The sequence below is a fragment of the Arvicola amphibius genome, chromosome 1 (genome assembly GCF_903992535.2).
Source record: "Arvicola amphibius chromosome 1, mArvAmp1.2, whole genome shotgun sequence".
NCBI lineage: Eukaryota > Metazoa > Chordata > Mammalia > Rodentia > Cricetidae > Arvicola > Arvicola amphibius.
In genome coordinates this window covers 718,336-739,532 of record NC_052047.1, presented here as the reverse complement: position 1 = coordinate 739,532, position 21,197 = coordinate 718,336, and the positions used below count along the sequence as shown (strand labels likewise).

Genomic DNA, 21,197 nt, shown 5'->3' with positions numbered 1-21,197 from the left:
AATCTTACCAGGTGGTAGTGATACACGCCTTTAATCCCAACACTTGGGAGGCAGAGGCAGGCGGATCTCTGTGAGCGAGTTCCAGGACAAGCTCCAAAGCTACACAGAGAAACCCTATCTTTAAAAACCTTTATGTAGGTGTGTAAATATATATTTATACATATATATGTATATAATCTAAAAAGATTTCTATCCTTATTAAGATAGAGTAATTGGTCAAAGGATACATTTGTTTGGTTACCTTAATAGTTGTAGGAATTCCAAAGAATTAATAAAGAATTATGTTTAAAAAAAGAGTTGTAGTGATCTTTCCTAGAACTGTGTCACAATTAATTTATCCATCCTCTCTGATAGTTACCAAGTTTTTAATTTTTGTTCCATTATTAACAGAGCTTATAGATTGTAGAGTATTTATATTTTTATTTTTTTTTAAATCATGTTTGAAAAGTGGCTGAAGTAGCTTGCAGTCCAAATAGTAGTTTGTTAGGAAAATCCATTTCCTAACTAGGTGTATGCATGCTTTTGATTCCAGCACTTAGCAGGCAGAAGCTGGTGGGTTTCTAAGTTTGAGGCCAGTCTGGTCTACATAGTAAGTTTCAGGACAGCCAGAGCTATGTGGAGAGATCTTGTTTCAAAAAAGAAAAACAAAAATACCAAATGAAGAATTTGTGTGTCTTGCATAAGAGTTGACTGTTATCAGATTTTTAAAGTTTTTACTCATTTCATTATTTTATTACACACGCACACACACACGCACACACACATACACGCACACACTCATACACGCATACACGCTCACACACGCTCACACACATACGCACACACACGCACAGACACATATACATGCATACACGCTCACACATGCATGCACACACGCACATGCGCACACGCACGCACACGCTCACACGCACATGCTCACCATAGAGTTAAACCCCACCTCCAGGAGTCTTTTCTCTCTTACTGTAGGATCCAGGGACCAAATTCAGGTCCTCAAGCTTCTGAGACAAACACTTTCCTCACTGAACCATCTTGTTGACCCAGTATTTACAATTTTAAAGGTGAAAAATATTACTTTAAAAATAGAATCTTAGTAATTTCTGGCTTCTTTTCTTTTGTGCTAGGATTAAGCTTGCAATAAAAGAGGCTGAAATTCAGAAACTTCATGCAAACCTAACTGTGAATCAGTTGTCTCAGAAGTGTGCTTCTTGTGATGGTGTTCAAGAAGGTGGCAAAGTAAACACTTTAGAAACAGAGCCTGTTAAACTAGGTGATAGTCAAATTGGTGAGTATTTTATATTGAATTACTTTAATAAATGATAATCAGTTTTTGTTGATAGTGTCCTAAAGGAACAGATTATTGATAGCATTTAAAAAAGTACGCTTAGTCTCCTATTAATACTTATGGTTTGAAAAGACAGCAAGAATTATTGTATAATTGTTAGCCTATGCATTATTTTAAAATTATATTGCTGAAGAGCTGGAGAGATAGCTCAGCCGTTAAGAGCATTGCCTGTTCTTCCAAAGGTCCTGAGTTCAATTCACAGCAACCACATGGTGGCTCACAACCATCTGTAATGAGGTCTGGTGCCCTCTTCTGGTCTGCAGACATACACACAGACAGAATATTGTATACATAATAAATAAATAAATATTTTAAAAAATTATATTGCTGAAATAAAATTTTATCCAATAATATGTACCTGTTTCAAATAGTCAGGTTGCCAGTCATGGAGGAACACCCCTTTAATCCCAGCCATTTGTAGAGGTAGAGGCAGGTGTGTTATTTTTACTTTGACGCAGTGACTCTGCCTTAATCTACTGCTATCTCAGTCAGCAGTTGCAACTCTGCAGTTCTGGCAGGCCGCAGCCTGGCTGCTCAGGCTGCACCTGGTGAGAATTCTGCTCCCACAGGCACCGGCCCTGTTTCTGCCAATAAATGTCGCTTTAAATCTCAATCATTCTAATTGTGAATAAGATTCAAGAATCATAGGCTGGGGAGAAAACCTGAGAACTCAGAGAGGCTGACTAGCAACGACCTAACCTTCTCTCCTTGCTGCTGGTGTCTACCAGAGCATAATTCTCACAGGCTGTGGCCTGAGCAAAATGACAGGAATCAGCAACCACTGGTCATTAATATCGTCTTGATATAAATGGACTCAGTTCACCTATAAAAAGACACAGGCTAACAGATTAGATATGAAAACAGAATCCATCCTTCTGCTGCATACTAGAAACATCTCAACCTCAAAGACAGACATTATCTGTAGCACGATTAATAAAAACCCAGAGATAGATATTGGGGTTCAACCTAAAGGTCAGAAACTCAAAATAGCCAGCCACTGGCTCATACCTCTATCTCAGTCTGAAGTGGCGATCCTGCCTCCAGGAGTCTCAGAATGAGACTGTGACTGAGAGCTGTCTCCTCTCATCTTATCTTCCTCTCTAGGGCTTGGTTGGATTAAGGCGTGCACCACTACTGCCCGGTTTCTGTGGCAACTAGTGTGGCTACTAGTGTGTTTAAAGGTGTGTGTCACCACTACCTGGTCTGTAAGGCTGGCCAGTGAAGCTGTTTTACTCTCTGATCTTCAGGCAAGCCTTATTTATTAAAATACAAGTGAAGTATCACTACAAAATATCTTGGGGTAACTAACCAAACAAGTGAAAGACCTGTATGTCAAGAACTTTAAGACTTTGAAGAATAAAATTAAAGAAGATATCAAAAAATTAAAAGACCTTCCATGCTCATGGATAGATATAATTAACATAGTATAAATGACAATTTACAAGTTCAATACAATGCCCATCAAAATCCTAACACAATTCTTCATAGATCTTGGAAGAACAATACTGAATTTCATATGGAAAAACAAAACACCCAGGATAGCCAAAACAACTCTGTACAATAAAGGAATATCTGGAGGCATCACCATCTTTTCAAGTTCTATTATAGAGCTACAGTAATGAAAAAAAAAGCTTAGTATTGGCATAAAAACAGATAGGTGGACCAATGAAATTGAAGACCCTAATATTAATTTATATACCTATGAACACCTGATTTTTGACAAAGAAGCTAAAATTTTGAAATGAAAAAAAAATCTTCAACAAATGGTGCTGGCATATCTGGATGTTGACCTGTAGAAGAATGCAAATGGATCCATGTCTGTCCCCATGCACAAAACTCAAGTCCACATGGATCAAAGACCTCAACGTAAATCCAACCACACTGATCCTCATAGAGGAGAAAGTGGGAAGTACTCTTGAATGCATTGGCACCTGAAAATACTTCCTAAATATAACAGCAGTAGCATACTTCAATCAACAATTAATAAATGGAACTGCCTGAAACTGAGAAGCTTCTGTAAAGCAAAGGACACTGTCAACAAGACAAAACAACAGCCTACAGAATGGGAAAATCTTCACCAACTCTATATCTGACAGACGGCTGATCTCCAAAATATACAAAGAATTCAAGAAACTGGACATCAAACTACCAATTAAAAATGGGGTACTGATCTAAACAGAATTCTCAACAGGAGAATCTGAAGTGACCAAAAGACACTGAAGGAAATGCTCAATATCCTTAGCCATCAGAGAAATGCAAATCAGAACAACCTGAAGACACTACCCTACACTAATCAGAATGGCTAAGATGAAAACCAGTGGAGAGGATGTGGAGTCAGGGGACACTCCTCTACTGCTGGTGGGAGTGCAAACTTGTACAGGCAGTTTGGAAATCAGTATAGTGGTTTCTTAGAAAATTGGAATCAATCTACCTCAAGACCCAGCAATACCACTATTGGGCATATACTCAATGAATGTATACTTGTACTACAAGACATTTGTTCAACTATGTTCATAGCAGCAATATTTGTAATAACCAGAAACTGGAAACAACCTTATGTCCCTCAACTGAAGAACGGATAAAGAAAATGTGGTACATTTACACAATGGTGTACTACTCAGTGGTTAGAAAACAATGACATTCTGAAATTTGTAGGCAAATGGACAGAACTACAAAAATCATCCTGAGTGAGGTAACCCAAACCCAGAAAGACAAATGAAGTATGTACTCACACATAAGTGGATATCATACATAAAATAAAGGATGACCAGCCTACAGTCCACAACCCCATAGAAGCTAGAACCCTCATCCAGAAACAGATGGAAGCAGATGCAGAGATTCACAGCTAACCACTGGGCCAAGCTCCTGGAGTACAATCAAAAGAAGAACAATAATATGAACAACAATAATAAGCTTGTTTGTCCTGGCCACCCAGAACTGAAATAATCACACAGAATTATTTAAATCAGCGCTTGACCCATTAGCTTAGCTTTTTATTTAACTCCTATATCTTAGTTTAACCCATCTCCATTAATCTGTGCATCACCACAAGGTTGTGGCCTACCAGCAAGGTTTTAGCATGTCTGTCTCCAGCAGTGGCTCCATGGCTTGTTTCTGACTCTGCCCTTCTTCCTCCCAGCATTTAGTCTAGTCTTCCACACCTAGCTCTGCTATGCCCCACCCTGATCTGTTATAGGATCAAAGCAGTTATTTATTCATTAGTGGTAATCACAGCATACAGAGAGAAATCAATGCACAAAGTGGTCAAGACCATGATGGTGAAACCCACCATAAAATTAGCTGACCCTGAAATAGTGAGAGGTCACTGACTTTGGGCTGACAACTGGGGACCTGCATAGGACAGAACTAGGTTCACCCTCTGAATGTAGGTGACGATCATGTGGCTTGGGCAGTATGTGGGCTACTGCCAGTGGGACCAGGATCTAACCCTAATGCATGAACTGACCCATTCTCTAAGGAGAGATACCTTGCTCAGCCTAGGTGCCGGGTGTGGAAGGTGTGGGGGAGCCTTGGTCCTGCCTCAACTAGGTCATGAAACAGACTTAGTTTTCTTCCCAAGGGAGGCCTTACCCTCTTCTGAGGAACAGGTGGGGGTGCTGTAGAGTGGGGGCAAAGTTGGGGGAGTTGGAAGGGGGGACTGGGATTGGTATGTTTTTAAAAAAAGAAATAGTTTTTCCATTTCTGTGAACAATATCATTGGAATTTTGATGGGTATTTCAAATTGGATCTCTAGTTTGTTTTGAGTTCTGTGGCCATTCCCACAACTAATTTTGCCAATCTGTGAACACAGGAGATTTTTCCAACTAATACTGTGGTCTTTAGGTTCTTTCTACATTCTCTTTTTTTTTTTTATTGTAGAGGTCTTTTGTAGCAAGACCTTTTCTGTCTCATCAGTCAGCTCCCAAGTAATGACACAGAGACTTCTTAATAATTAAGAATGTTTGGTCTATAGCTTAGGCTTGTTCCTAGCTAGCTCTTATAACATTAACCCATTCATGTTAATCTGCATTCTATTCTGTGGCATTGCCTTTCTTCTGTCTCCTCTCCATGTCCTCTAGTGTCTCTCCTGCACATAGGTTTATCTCTTCCTTCTTTCTCTCTGCCCAGAAGTCCTGCTTAACCTCTTCCTGCCTAGCTGTTGTCTATTTAACTCTTTATTAAACCAATCAGAAGGTGCCTTGGCAAAGACACGTCTTTACAGTGTACAAAAAGATTATTAGACAACAGCCTTTTGCCACCTTAGGTTATTTCTAAATACTTTAAATATTAGGTCATATTGTTTCCAAATTGGGATTTCCCCCTCCCTTCTTTCTTATATTATTGCTCTAGCTAACACTTTAAGAACTATTTTAAGTAAGAGACAAGACAGTGAACCTCCTTATCTTGTTCAAGGTTTTGAAGGAAATATTCTTCATTTTCTCCCATTTAGTATAATGTTGGTCAAAGGTTTTGTTGTATAAAGCTTTTATTATGCTGACTTATCTTCCTTCTATGCCTAGTTTCTTCAGGTTGTTTTATTTATTTATTTATTTATTTATTGGTTTTTTGAGGCAGTGTTTCTCTATAACTTTGGGGCCTGTCATGGAACTAGCTTTTGGGTGTAAAGGCATGTGCCACTGCTGCCCAGCTCAGGTTGTTTTATTGTGATAGAATAGTGAACTTTGTTGAAGGCTTTTTGTGCATCAATTGAGTTTTTGTCCTTACAAGTCTTTTTATGTGCTGTATTACAGCTACTAAGTTGCATATTCTTTAATTATTTAAATAATAAAATAAACTTTATTATTAAATCTTTCAAGTAATTAAGTCAGTTTTTGACAGAACTTTTATTTAGAGCAATTTTTCTTTTGTGTTAAATTTCAGAAATGTGAAGGAGAGAAATCATCATACTATGAACAAGCAGTATGAAAGAGAGAAAGAAAGACTTGCTACCGGAATAGAAGAGCTGCGTGCTAAGCTAATACAAGTAGAAGCTGAGAATTCTGATTTGAAGGTTAACATGGCACACAGAACTAGGCAATTTCAGCTAATTCAAGAGGAATTGCTAGAGAAAGCTTCAAATGCTAGCAAACTGGAAAGTGAAGTAAGTTTGGATTTATCCGATATAAGTGCTAAACTTTGAGGTAGAAAAATAGTATTGCTATCGTTTTTGTAAATATTGAAGTCTAGATTTATAGGACTTTGGAAAATGGTACCATATCTTTTAAAACCATGATGAAAATGTATGTTTAGTTTATATTGAAAGTAGGAAGATACTGCCTAGTAGCTAAACGTTCTCAAATTTGATGGAACTAATAAAATATGTTAATGTAAGATAGTACACGTGTGATTGGAAGACAAGGAGTGGTATAGAGAATCTCAAATTTCAGCACCTACTGGAATGCTGTGAGCATGGAGATTTCTGAGCTTCTAGCTGTAGACTGATATTTCTTTGGGTCTCCAGCTCACAAAAGAACAACACAAAGCTGGGGCGGTGGTGGTGCATATCTTTAATCTCAGCACTCGGGAGGCAGAGGCAGGTGGATCTCTTTGTGTTCGAGACCAGCCTGGTCTACAAGAGCTAGTTCCAGGACAGGCTCCAAAGCTACAGAGAAACCCTGTCTCATAAAACAAAAACAAACAAACAAACAAGCAAAAACAAATAAACTAACAAAAAAGAACAACATGGAGACTTATTATTGTTTATAAAAGGTCAGCCTATAGCATAGGGTTGGTCCACTAGCTCTTTTAACTTAATTTAACCCACTTGTATTCATCTACATGCTACCATGTGTCTTGTGGCTTTTACCTTCCTTCCTATATGTCTTCTTCCCCTGTGTCTTGCTGGCAACTCTGCCATTCTTCTAGAGCTTTCTCTGTCCAGAATTTCAGCCATACCTCCTGCCTACCTATTGGCTGCTTAGTATTTACTAAACCAGTCCCAGTGGCATATCTTTTTAAAAAATATTTATTTATTATGTATACAATATTCTGTCTGTGTGTATGCCTGCAGGCCAGAAGAGGGCACCAGACCACATTACAGATGGTTGTGAGCCACCTTGTGGTTGCTGGGAATTGAACTCAGGACCTTTGGAAGAGCAGGCAAAGCTCTTAACCTCTGAACCATCTCTCCAGCCCCCAGTGGCATATCTTTACGTACTGTAATAGAATCTATCAATTGTAACTCAGCAGGTGTAACTCAGGAATCTAACTTTAAAATGTTACATGTGAATCTAATACTGTGAGTTATATTCTGAAAGGTAACTATGCATGTTTTTCAATTAGGTAATCTTTTAAAAGAAATTATATATTTATCTCATTAATTTCTGTATGATATATTTCTTCTGCCTTACAACTTCTAAAAAGTTTCCCAGTGCAAATCTATCAGTAAATAGGTTTGTCTGAGAAAACTTTCTTCTTCATATTCTGAAAGTTTTTTATTCATAGATTAGAGAATGTCCCATAATCCCCTTAAATCTTTAAATTGAAATATTTTTTCTTAAAATACATCCTGATCATACTTTTCCTTTCTTCCAAATTCCTCCCAGATCCTACTAAACTCTGCCATTTCTTTCTTTCTTTCATATTAGGAAAAAAAACCAGGCAAACAAAAGGAAAAACACCCACACTCTCCCCTAAGTCACACTAGAAACATATACTTACTAAGATTCAAAACAAAAAATAATAATTTTAAAAAAAACCCTCATCTTTGTGTTCCCGTTTACTGCATGAAGAAGCTTCTCTGGTAACAGATGAATGAGACTGACTAGTGGGTATATCAGAATGTCTTTAGGAGTCATTTTATTGATCTGTTCATTTAGCAGAACCAGTAGTATTTGGATGGTGCAAGTTGCCGGCAGTGGGCAGCAGGAGCAGCCAGTCCTAGGCAGGGACTATGCACAAGACCATGCAGCAGGTCTCCAAAAGTGGCTGATCCCCAGCCAGCCATGTGGGCGGTGGGTGGGAGACACACAGATAGGCACACCATACCAAGTGGAGTTGGATATTTATTTAGTGGTTATGGAAGGGAAGGGAGAAGGGCAGAGAGAGAGAGACAGAGACAGACAGAGAGAGAGGGGGGGAGAGAGAGAAGGGGAAAGGGGAGAAGTGGGGAGAGGCAGAAGCTGCTTTTCCTAGAGGAAGACTAACAATGTCAAACATTTAAGTAATTCTCAGCCATTTGTGTTTTATCTTTTGAGAACTCTGCTTAGTTCTGTACTCCATTTCTAACGAGTTATTTGTTTTCTTGATATCCAGGTTTTTAGTTCTTTATATATCTTAGATTTTATCCCCCATTGGACATGTAGTTAATAAAGACCTTTCCCCATTCTGTATGCAGCTGCCTTGCCCCAGTAATGTATTCTTTGTCATGTAGAAGCTTTTCAGTTTCATAGGTTCCGTTAATCAGTTGTTGGTCTTAGTTCCTGTGCTATAAGTGTTCTGTTCGGAAGTCTTTTCCTATGCCAACGAATCAAGCCTATTCCCCACTTTATATCCTATCAAATATAGGGGATCTGGTCTTAGGTTAAGGTCCTTGCTCCATTTGGGGTTGAGTTTTGTACAGGTGTCCTGACCAGCGGGACACAAATAGAACCGAATTTGCCCTTGAGGCGAAGGGCAAGAGACACAAGAAATGGACAGCAAGTCTGAATTCTGATCAAGCTGCAAACTTTATTTTTTCCACAGGAGCATTTTATAGCAAAAGGGCAGGAGGAGGGCAGGATGCTGGAATGTCAGGTCTGGAGGCATCTCTCACTGAGGGAAAGAGATAAAGGGGATACTAAGGGTCTTAATTTCTTTCTTCAATGTCTTAATGCTTTTATTACTAAAGTCTTTCACTTGTTTGGTTATTCTAAACTTCTTTCTGTGTGTCTAATTTTTGAAGATATTGTGAAAGTACTTTGCTGAAAGTACTTGCTACCTGTGGAGTATTGCAGGAGGCTGCTTGTTTGTTCTCGGCTGCCCAGTACCAGAATAATCACTGTAGCTTACTGGAAAGGTTCCAGCTTGGTGGCGGCTCCATGGCATCTCCAAACTCCGCCTTCCTTCTCCCAGCATTCAGTTTAGTTTCCCTGCCTAGCTCTCCTCTGCCCTATCACAGGCCAAGACAGTTTCTTTATTAACCAATGGTATTCACAGAGGGGAACCCCACATCCGTAGAGTTTAGTGGAATTTTTAGGGTCTTTTTGTTTGCTTGTTTGTTTTTGTTTTTGTTTTTGTTTTTCAAGGCAGAGCTTCTCTGTGTAGCTCTGGCTGTCCTGGAACTTACTTTGTAGACCAGGAGGGCCTCTCACAGAGATCTTCTTTCCTCTGTCTCCTTGAATGCTGGGTGAGGTGGAATTCCCCTCTGTATACCATTGGTTAATAAAGAAACGGTTTTGGACCTGTGCAGGGAATAGTGGTAGGCGGGGAAAACTAAACTGATTGCTGGGAGAAAGAAAGAAGAGTTAGTGAGAAGCCATAGAACCTCCACCAGAGACAAACATGCTGAAATTTTGCTGGTAAGCCACGACCTTGTAGTTATGCACAGATTAATGGAGATGGGTTAAACTAAGATGTAAGAGTTAGCCAGAAATATGGTTAAGCTATTGGTCAAACAGTATTGGCAAATAGTATAGTTGCTGTGGATTATTTCTGGAGTCTGGACATCCGAAAAAACAAGCAAGCGGCCCTTCACAACAGCTGGGATTAAAGGCATGTGATATCACAGGCCTGGCTTTCCTCCATCTTTTGATTTACTGTTCTGGGGTTATTTATTCCTTGTGTTTTCTTGGGTGTGCTAAATCTTGAGACTGAAATTTTCCATCTAGTTCCATCTGTATAGCTAGATTGGTAGATGGATACTGCTTAAATTAGGTTTTATTATCAATGATTTTTTTTCTCTGTATGATTGATTATTTTGATGGCTATAGTAATTTGGGTTATGAGCGTGTTATGGAAGTACTCTACTGCTGAGTTGTATCACCAGCCTAGTTCTAGTCCTTAAGTATATGCATTAAGAGATTATTTGCTGGCATTGGTGGCACACGTCTTTAATTCCAGCACTCAGGAAACAGAAACAGGTGAATCTCTGTGTGTTCAAGGCCAGCCTGGTCTACAGAGCTTTTCAAAACTGCTTACACAGAGAAAACTTTCTGTTTTGAAAAAACAACCAAAAAATTTAAAAAGTTTTCAATGTATTTTTTATCTATTACCATAAATTTCTCCAGTTTATTAGCTATAGTGTATTTTAGTTTGGAATGATGAATAGGTATTTGATTTTAAAATGTATGTCATTTCTTTTAAAGCTGCATTGGTTTTTTTTTTTTTTTTCAGATGACAAAGAAATGTTCTCAACTTTTAACTCTAGAAAAACAGCTGGAGAAAAAATTATTGCATATTCTTCTATTGCTGCTAAAAATGCAGAACTTGAACAGGAGCTCATGGTAAAAATCTGCCATTTTATTTGCTTTTTAATTGTTAGTTTTTTTAATCTATTATGTAGTATTTTTTTTTTTTTTTTTGGTTTTTCGAGACAGGGTTTCCCTGTAGTTTCTAGAGGCCTGTCCTGGAACTAGCTCTTGTAGACCAGGCTGGCCTCGAGCACAGAGATCCGCCTGCCTCTGCCTCCGCGAGTGTGGGATTAAAGGCGGTGCGCCACCAGACCCTTACGACCGGCTTCTATATGTAGTGTTGTAGCAGCAAGGAACCACTTGTTCGTCCTGGGCCACGCTTGACGACGGAGATACAAAAGCACACAGAAACTGTATTTATTCAAACACTGTTTGGCCCATTAGCTCTAGCTTCTTATTGGCTAACTCTTACATCTTAATTTAACTCATTTCTACTAATTTGTATATTTCCACATGGCAGTGGCTTACCAGCAAAGATTCAGCATGTCTGTCTCTGGCGGCTCCATGACTTCTCTGACTCCCACCTTTCTTTCTCCCAGCATTCAGTTCTGTCTTCCCCACCTACCTAAGTTCTGCCCTATTAACAGGCCAAGGCAGTTTCTTTATTCAGTAACCAAGAAAGCAACACAGATGGGAGGACCTCCCACACCATAGTGACCTTGAGGTTCTTTGTTGGTTTCTAATTGCGATTCTGATTTAAAGAGGATAGTACAGCGGTGATGTCACCCACTGTTATTCTGTCAGAACTTATCTACCCTTTTATTCCTTTTAGTGCTTGTAATTGCAGCCAGACATTTAGTGTTTGTATATTTACAATTGTCACGTCTTTGTGTATACAGGCGTACTTATCCGTGTGTGCATATGTAGAGTCCAGATATCAACATTGGGTATCTTTTTTTGTTTGTTTTGAGACATGATCTCACTATGTAACCCTAGTTGTCCTTGAACTCATGGAGATCACACCCTTAGAGTTGGGATTGAAGGCATCTGCCACCTGACCAGGCAAATACTGGGTATCTTCCTTTTCATGTGAAGTCAGAGAACAGTTTATGAGACAGTTTCCTCTTCTTGCCATGTGGATCTCAGGGATCTAATTCAGGTCTTCAGGCTTTGTATCAAGTATCTTTACCCCTTGGATCATCTTACTGGATTGTCTTTGCTTTGTATTTTTGAAATACTGGCTAGAATATGTTGTAGAGAGTCTTTTCTTTGGACATTTGTGTTTATGGTTCTAAAAGACTCTTGGATTTGAGTGTTTAGCATTTTAAAATTTGTTTACGTTTTCTGAAGTAGCTTCAGGGAATAGATGTTTTTATTAGTGGCTAGTTTTTACTTTTATTTCCTTCTCCTACCCAATGCATTCTTAGGCTTGGTATTCCTCGTAGTATCCCAGGTTTCTGGAAGTTATGGCTGTGCTGCTAGTACTGCTTACCTTTCTTCTTCCTTCTTCCTTCTTCTCCTCCTTCCTTCTTCCTTTCTTCCTTTTTCTCCTTCTTTTCTTCTTCTTCCTCGTCCTGCTGCTTCCTCCTCCCCATCCCTGTGTGAAAGTAATATTGCCTTCAATTTGATCTTCATCCCCTAATATCTCTCTTGTAGTGATAATTTATGTTTTATAACAAATAAAGCTTGCCTTAGGATCAGAGTGCAGAGGCTAAACCAATAGAGGCCAGGCAGTGGTGGCACATACCTTTATCCCAGGACTCAGGAGACAGAGGCAAGGGATCTCTGTAGTTCAAGGCATGGGCTATACAAAATTGAATCTGTCTAAAAGAGAAACAGAGTTCACACGAAGGTGGATCCCAGCACTTGGAGTCATATGCCCTTTAAATCCAGCACTAGGGGAAGTGGAGACAGGACTGGTATGGCTGGGTGGAGAGAGCAGTATAAGGTGGAGGAGACAGGAGCTCAGTGCAGACTGAGGTTAAACTGGAGGCAGATGGAGTCTGAAGATGCAGTCTAAGAACAGGATTGCCCCTTTGGTCTGAGCATTGGTAAAGGCAGAAGAACTTTCTAGGGGCCCTGGCCTCTCTGCTTTGCTGATCTTCAGCATTAACCCCATATCTGACTCTGGGTTTTTTATTAAAACCAACTAGAATTCGTGCTACAACCTCCTCTACTTTCCCCAGGTCTGTAGGTGATGCTTTCTTTATTTGACCCATTGTGCTTTTCAGCTCGTCACATTTATGTCTGAATCTCCAGATTGCTCTGTTCTTTGTTATTTTATTCCATGATGTCAACTTTGTCCACATTGATTGATTTTTCTTATCTATCTTGATGATTTTCTGTGTTCTGTAGCTTACTTTCTTCTAGAAGTCCTGGATTGGTTTCTTTAATTTATTAATTTGGCTTATTGTATCCTCTTCAAGTTATTTTATTTATTTTTAAGCTTTTCTTTTTCTTTCATTGAAATAGGTTTTTAGCCAGGCCTTTAACTCCAGCACTCAGGAGGTCAGAGGCAGGTGGATCTCTGTGAGTTTCAAGGGCCGAGCCAGGACTACAAAATGAGTTCCAGGACAGCCAAGGCTACATAGAGATACCCTGTCCTCACAAAGTTTAAAAAAAATACATAAATATATTCTGGTTACAGTTTTCCCTCTTCATCCTCTTCCCTATGCCTCCCCATCTTCCCTCCCATCCAGATCCATACCCATAGCATAAATAAACTAATTGGAATATGACCCATAACCAAACATTAAAAAAGAGCCGAAGAAGTGGCATATAGATATAGAGGCACACACATAAGTCCCATAAAAATCCAAAAACCAGAAGTCATAATACATACCAGTAGCACCTCTAACGGTAAATTTAAGAAATACCCTGACTTAACTTATAGACCAAAGAACGTTCCCCAATGTCATTGCGTTCATTTTGTGTTCACCATTTACTGGTGGGCGAGGAGCTGACCATAAAGAGTGGTTTGTTCTCCAGTGAGACTCCCTTGAAGAAAACTAATTTTTTGTTTCTTCGAGGCTATCAATGGGAGATAAACTTCTGAGTTAGCAGTGGGTGTGAGTGTGCACATCTCCTCTCAGCTCTAGGGTCCCGTCTGGTACAGACTGTGTAGGCCCCATGGCATTCCGCCACAGTCTGTGAGTTATATGGGCAACTAGTAATGTGTTTGATTTATTTATTTGTGTCCTCCATCCTTTCTGGCTCTTATATTCTTTTTTTTTAAATTTTAATTTTTAAAACAATCTTATTTTACATACCAGTCCTAGTTCATTCTCTGGTCCTTTCCTCCCGCTCTTCTCTCTCTCCCCACCTAATCCTCCCCATCCACTCCTCAGAAATGGGTGAAGCCTCCCATGGGGAGTCAACAAAGTCTGTTGGATCACTTGAAGCAGGACCAAGACCCTCACTCTGTACCTAGGCTGCCAAAGTATCCCTCTATAGGGAATGTGTTTCCAAGAGCAGCCAGTTCATGCACTAAGGATAAAATACTGGTTCCAATCTGCTAGTGGCCCTAAAACTGCCCAGACCACACAACTGTCACCGCAATTCATCCATTGTGATGGACGTCTAGGCTGTTTCCACTTTCAACAATGAACCTGGCTGAGCAAGTGTCTGTGAAGTAGGAGAAGCGTTCTTTGGCTGTAAGCATGAGAGTGGTGGAGTCAGATTTGAGGTTAGATCAGTTACCCATCTCCCTTTGCAGCTGCCACCAGCTTTCCATAGGCTGTGCAAGTTTGCACTTGCACCTCACCAGCATGAGCGGGTCATTTGGTTTTATTTTCTTGTCCTTAGTTTGATTGACTTAAGACGAATCTCAAAGTGTATGCTTTTTCATTCCCTCATGACTAAGTATGTGGAGCATTTCTTTAAGTCTGCTTCTCAGCTGTTGTGTTTTAATCTGTGAGAATTCTGTTTAGATCTGTACCCTATTTAAACTGGGTTATTTGTTTTTGGTGTGCATCTTTGTTTAAAGTTGGTTATATATTTTGGATATTAGCACTCTATAGATGTGTAGTTAATGCAAATCTTTTCCCATTTCCATAGCTTTCCACCACTGTCCAAATGATGGTGTCCCTTTGCTGTACAGAAGTTTTTAGGTTTCATGAGACGCCATTTATTAATTGTTGGTCTTGAGTGCCTTTGCTGTCAGTGTTCTGTGTGAGAAAGTCTTTCTCCTATACCGTTGAATTCAAGGATGTTCCCCACTTTTCTTTATTAGGTTCAATAGTACTTGGCTGTGTGTTGAGATCTTTGATCCATTTGAAGTTGAGTTTTGTATGGGGGTGATGAGTATGAATCTATTTGTGTGGGGTGATGAGTATGAATCTATTTGGTGGTGATGAGTATGAATCCTATTTGTGTGGGTGATGAGTATGAATCTATTTGTGTGGGGTGATGAGTATGAGTCTATTTGTGCTCTTTTACATGGCAGTCATCAATCCCACCCGGCACCATTTGTTGAAGATGTTATAGCTTTTTTCCAGTGTGCTTTTCTAGCTGCTTTGTTTAAAAAAAATCAGGTGTCCATAGGTGTGTGGATTATTTCTGAGTTTTCAATTTTTTTCCATTGATCAATGTCTTTTATTGTGCCAATATCATGCTATTTTTCTTACTATTGCTCTGTGTTACAAATTGAGGCTAAGGATGGTAATACTTCCAGCAATTCTTTTAAAAAATGTTATTGAGGATAGTTTTAGCTATCCTGGGGTTGTTTATGTTTGTTTGTTTGTTTGGTTTTGGTTTTATGAGACAGCGTTTCTCTGTGTATAGCTCTGACTGTCCTGGAAGTCACTCTGTAGATCAGGCTGAACTCAAACTCACAGAGATCTATCTACCTGCCTTTTTCTCCTAAGTGCTGGGATTAAAGGTATGTGTTACCTCTGCCCAGGCTTTATATTTTGTTTTTGTTGTTTTTTTTTTAAATATTTATTTATTTATTTATTTATTTATTTATTTATTTATTTATTTATTATGTATACAATATTCTGTTTGTGTGTATGCCTGCACGCCAGAAGAGGGCACCAGACCCCATTAGAGATGGTTGTGAGCCACCATGTGGTTGCTGGGAATCGAACTCAGTACCTTTGGAAGAGCAGGCAATGCTCTTAACCTCTGAGCCATCTCTCCAGCCCCTGTTTTTGTTGTTGTTGTTGTTGTAGGTGGTGGTGGTGGTGGTGGTGGTGGTGGTGGTGTGTGGTGGTGGTGGTGTGTGTGTGTGTGTGTGTGTGTGTAAAATTGTCTGATCAAGTTCTTTGAAGAATTGTGATGGAAATTGCATTTAATCTGTATATTGCTTTGGGTAGAATGTCCATTTTTACTATGTTAATCCTATTGATCCATGAGCATGGGAGATCTTTCCATCTTCTGATATCGTCTTCAGTTTCTTTGTTTAATGTTTATATCATACAATTATTCATTTGCTTGATTAGAGTTATCCCAATTTTTTTTTTAGGCCATGATGAAATGTATTCTTTTCCTGAAATTGTTATTTTTGTGATGTGGGATTTCCCTTTGGTATGCTGTGGATTACCATTATGAATAAAGAAACTGCTTTGGACCTATAGCAAGGCAGAACTTAGGTAGGCAGGGAAAGCTAGGCTGAATGCTGGAGAAAGAAGGGTGGAGTCAGAGAGACTCCATGGAGCCGCTGCTGGAGACAGACATGCTGAAACTTTGCTGGTAGGCCCACAACCTTGTGGTGATGCACAGATTACTAGATATGGATTAAATTAAGATGTAAGAATTAGCCATAAGAAGTTAGAGCTAATGGACCAAGGCAGTGTTTGAATAAATATAGTTTCTGTGTGATTATTTTGGGTCTAAGCTAGCTGGGGTGGCTGGGAACCAACAAGCGGCTCCGCCTCCTCCAACATTTTTGTATCCTGCTACTTTGCTGAAAGTTGCGTATTGAAGTCTACTCACTGTCAGTGTGTGAAAATCGATATGCGATTAAGCTGTACTAATGTTGCTTGTATGATTTTGGATACCCTTGTGGTTTGTTGCATAGATATTAAGAATTGCAATATCCTCTTGGTGTATTCTTTATGAGTGTGTAGTGTTCTTTCCTATCTGCCTCTTGGTGTATCTTTATGAGTGTGGTAGTGTTCTTCCTATCTATCTCCTCTTGGTGTTTTTATGAGTGTGTAGTGTCTTCCCTATCTCCTCTTGGTGTATCTTTATGAGTGTGGCAGTGTTCTTCCTCTCCTCTGGTGTTTTTTATGAGCTAGTGTAGTGTCTTCCCCTATCTCCTCTTGGTGTATTTTCATGAGTGTGTAGTGTTCTTCCCTATCTCCTCTTGGTGTATCTTTATTGAGTGTGTAGTGTTCTTCCCTATCTCCTCTGGTGTTTTTTAGAGTGTGTAGTGTTCTTCCCTATCTCCTCTTGGTGTATCTTTATGAGTGTGTAGTGTTCTTCCCTATCTCCTCTTGGTGTATCTTTATGAGTGTGTAGTGTTTCTTCCCTATCTCCTCTTGGTGTATTTTATGAGTGTGTAGTGTTCTTCCCTATCTCCTCTGGTGTATTTTCATGAGTGTGGTAGTGTTCTTCCCTATCTCCTCTTGGTGTAATCTTTATGAGTGTGTAGTGTTCTTCCCTAGCTCCTCTTGCTGTTTTTGTATGAGTGTGTAGTGTTCTTCTTCCCTATCTCTCTTGCTGTATTTTATGAGTGTGTAGTGTTCTTCCCTATCTCCTCTGATTAGTTTTGATTTGAAGGAATCATTTTCTGTTTTGTCAGATTTTAAAATGGCTACACTATACCAGCTTGCTTCTAGGTCTATTTCTTGGACTTTTTTTCCATTCATTACTCTGGGGTGATGGTCTATCTTGATGTTAGGTGTTTTTCCTTGGATGCTGTAAGATAATGCTCTTGTACACTGTAAAGATTTGTCACTCATATTAGTTTAATAAAATGCTGATTGCCAGTAGCCAGGCAGGAAGTTTAGGCAGGGCATCTACACTAAGAGATTCTGGGAAGAGGAAAGGCAGAGACTATCACCAAGCCAGATGCAGAGGAAGCAAATAAGAATGCCTTACTGAGAAAGGTACGAAGCCACATGGCTAAACATAAATGAGATTATGGGTTAATTTAATTGTAAGAGATAGTTAATAATAAGCCTGAACCAATAGGCCAAACCATTTATAATTAACATAAGTATCTGTGTGTTTCTTTGGGATTGAATGGCTGCATGGACAATAGGGACAGAAATTTCAGTCCACAACTGGATGCAGCACAAGGGTGGATCTTTTTGAATCCTTTCTTGTTAGTCTGTCTTTTTAGTAGGTGAATTAAGACCACTAATGCTAAGAGTTATCAGTGAGCAGTGTTTGTTGATTCCTGTTGTTTTCTATGGTGTGTGTGTGCCACACACATGTGTTTTCCCTCTTTTGATTTGCTGGTCTACGATTATTTATTCCCTATGTTTTCTTGGGTGTGGTTTAACCTCTTGTATTATTATAGTTTGCTATGGGTATAAAGAATTTATAGAACAAATCTCTCTCTCTCTCCTCTCTCTCTATTATTAGAATGACTTTATTATTAGAATGACTTACAGGCTGTGGTCCAGCTAATTCACATTGGCTGCCTATGAATGGAAGGTACAAGATTTCAGTGGTTGTCAAGTTTACAAGGCTGAGTGGTCTCAGCTGGTCTTCAATTGATAGGCCATAATGCTGAAGAAGTAGGCTCTAGGTGCCAGTGAAGTAGTGGACTTGCTAGCAAGGTGTGAGAGCATGCAGGCAAAGAGAGAGCGCCTCCTCCCTTATGTGTCCTGTGGTATATATAGACTGCCAGAAGATGGTGTGGTCCAGATTACGGTGGTGGTGCACGCCTTTAATTACTCGGGAGGCAGAGGCTGGTGTATTTCGTCAGTTTGAGGCCAACCTGGTCTGACAGAGCAAGGTTCAGGACAGCCAAAGCTACACAGAGAAACCCTTGTCTCTAAAAACAAAAAACAAATAAAAAGGTGAATCTTCCCATTTCAAATGATTTAATTAAGAAGATCCACCAGGTGGTGATGAACACCTTTAATCCCAGCACTTCTTAGGCTGAAGCACAAGTTCAAGGCCAACCTGGTCTGCAGGACAGAGTTCCAGAACAGGCTCCAAAGCTACACAGAGAAAACCCTCTCAAAAATACAAAAGAAAAAAAAAGAAAAAAGAAAGAAAAAGAAAGAAGTTCTTCCTCACAGGTAGTAGCTCAGTCTCTTGGTTTTAGTTAATTCCAGATGTAGTCAACTGTTGGATCCAGGTTGTGCAAATAATGGGATACAGACCATCAAAGACTAGAACTTGATTCCAGTCACTGTGGGGCAAAAAAACTTCAAGTCACTGGAGCCACAGGTCAGCATTCCAGCCTCTGACACTGTGACAATGGGATCAGGTTTGAGCCTTTTCTTGTAGTAAAATCAAGCACCAGGTGCAGGCCAAAGAGCTTTTACAATCTTGAGGGTCAGGCTTAAGGCACATTAGATTTTAAGATTTACAACTTTTGATTATAGAGTGCCAACTTAAGATGTTTGCAAACGCCTGTGGCCCTCTGATGAAGCTGTTTTTTCACTGGTCCCTGAAAGACTGCAAGACAGAGGGTCACATAGGACAGTTAAAGGTTGCAGGAATGCGAGGAGGGAGCCACGTAGAAGCAATTAGAAGCTAACCTTTGTCCACCATAACTTACCTGCCTGTATGGCAGGAAGCAATTGTTAAAAGTTTACCTTTGTATACAGTAGCTTCCAGGCTATCTGCTGTAAGACAGAAAGCAACTGTTACAAGTTAACAGTGGCTGCCAGTTTCCAATTTCCCCTGAATATGTTTAGGCATATTCATCCTGGGCTCTCCATTATGTTGACAACCAAGAATAGCTATCACACCTCTTTAGGCTGGAATTTTCTTCTAGTACCTTCTGTCGGTATGGATTTGTAGATTGATATCATTTAAATTTGGTTTTTATCATGAAATGTTTTTCTTTCTTCATCTGTTGTGATTGAAAGTTTTAATGGGTGTAGTAATACGGGCTGGCATCTGTGGTATTTTAGTAATAGGTTTTCTGTACCCGATAGGAGGTTTCTCTGCCGATGCATTAACCCCAGATCAAGCTGAACTGAAAAAGTAAAAGAACAGGTTATTTGAGCAAAGTCACTCTAGGGTGAGTTCTCTAGCTCCAGAGATCGAGGCAGGAGAAGTCACACACCCCAAGTTAAAGCAGGGAGCTTATGTAGGCCTGCAGGTGAAGGGTACAAGCTGGGTTTGTGCCTGGCATGGTCAGAATCTGGAATGCTTGGATGTGACTTGGGATGCTAGCAACTTCAGGGGAGGAGCTGCCACAGCCACCAGATGTGCTGAACCTGCTCTTTTTGGTGCCTTCCCTTTGTTTGGAGAGTTCTCCTGAGAAGGTGTGGTTTTGGAGAGAGAGAAGGGAATGGGCTTTCCAGATCAAGCAGGAGTGAGCTGGAGTTTCAAACAAACGCTTAATCTGCAGATGACGTCTGTCCAGGCCCTTCTGGTGTGCCTTTATATGTTACTTAGTCCTTTCCCTGAAACTTTTAACATTTTTCTTTGGTACAATTAATTGTTTTTGATTACTATGAGCCAAGGGGATTTTAATTCTGATCTTGTCTACCTTGTTCTGTGTGCTTCTTATACCTTAATAGACCACCTCCTTTTTTTGGTCAGGGAAGTTTTCTTCTATGATTTTGTTGAAAATATTTTCTTTGCCTCACCTGTGTTTCTTCTTCCCCTCCTTTATTCCTATTATTAATAGATATGGTCTTCATAGTGCCAGACTGATTCTGTCATTTTGTGCCAGGAGCTTTTTTTTTTTAAAGATTTATTTATTATGTATACAACATTCTGCCTCGATATATGCCCGCACACCAGAGGAGGGCGCCAGATCTCAGCACAGATGGTTGTGAGCCACCATGTGGTTGCTGGGAATTGAACTCAGGACCTCTGGAAGTGCAGCCAGTGCTCTTAACCTCTGAGCCATTTCTCCAGCCCGCCAGGAGCTTTTTAAATTTAACATTTTCTTTGACTGAGGTATCCATTTCGTCTTCTTTTTTTTCCCCCACGCCACAAGAGGGCGTGGGAAACCTCACACATGGGACACAGACGGCCCACACCGCTCTGTGACAGCACTGAACATCGGGACCAGACCCGGGGTTCAAACCCAGGCCCTCAGACTCGCAAGCACCACGCTTAACAGGCTACTGCTCAGCTCGCTGTATCCATTTCTTCTGTCGGGTTCAATGCCTGAGATCATCACTTCCAGATTTCCCTCAGTTTGTGTTTTCTTACCAATTCTAGTTTCATTTTCAGGTTTGAACGTTTTTTTTCATTCCTTCATAAACATGCTGGTTTACGGTTGTCATAGATTTCTTTAAGTGATTTACTAATTTCTTCTTTAAGGACCTCCACCATATCTATAAAGGCTGTTTTGAGACTTCTTTGCTATGCGTCAGCTGTGTTACAATGGTTAGGGCCTGCTGTGGTATGGTTGCTGGGCTCTAGTGTGGATGTATTTT

General features: G+C 39.9%; 1 protein-coding gene across 1 annotated transcript in view; it reads left to right on the top strand.

The window, feature by feature from the left end:
* The window catches only part of Ccdc18 (coiled-coil domain containing 18), a 127,758-nt gene that overhangs the window by 38,571 nt on the left and 67,990 nt on the right, over positions 1-21,197 (top strand). Inside the window, 4 exon segments of the mRNA XM_038332291.1 lie at positions 1,122-1,286; positions 6,224-6,443; positions 10,655-10,697; positions 10,700-10,764. Of these exon segments, the coding sequence (XP_038188219.1) occupies positions 1,122-1,286; positions 6,224-6,443; positions 10,655-10,697; positions 10,700-10,764 (493 nt within the window).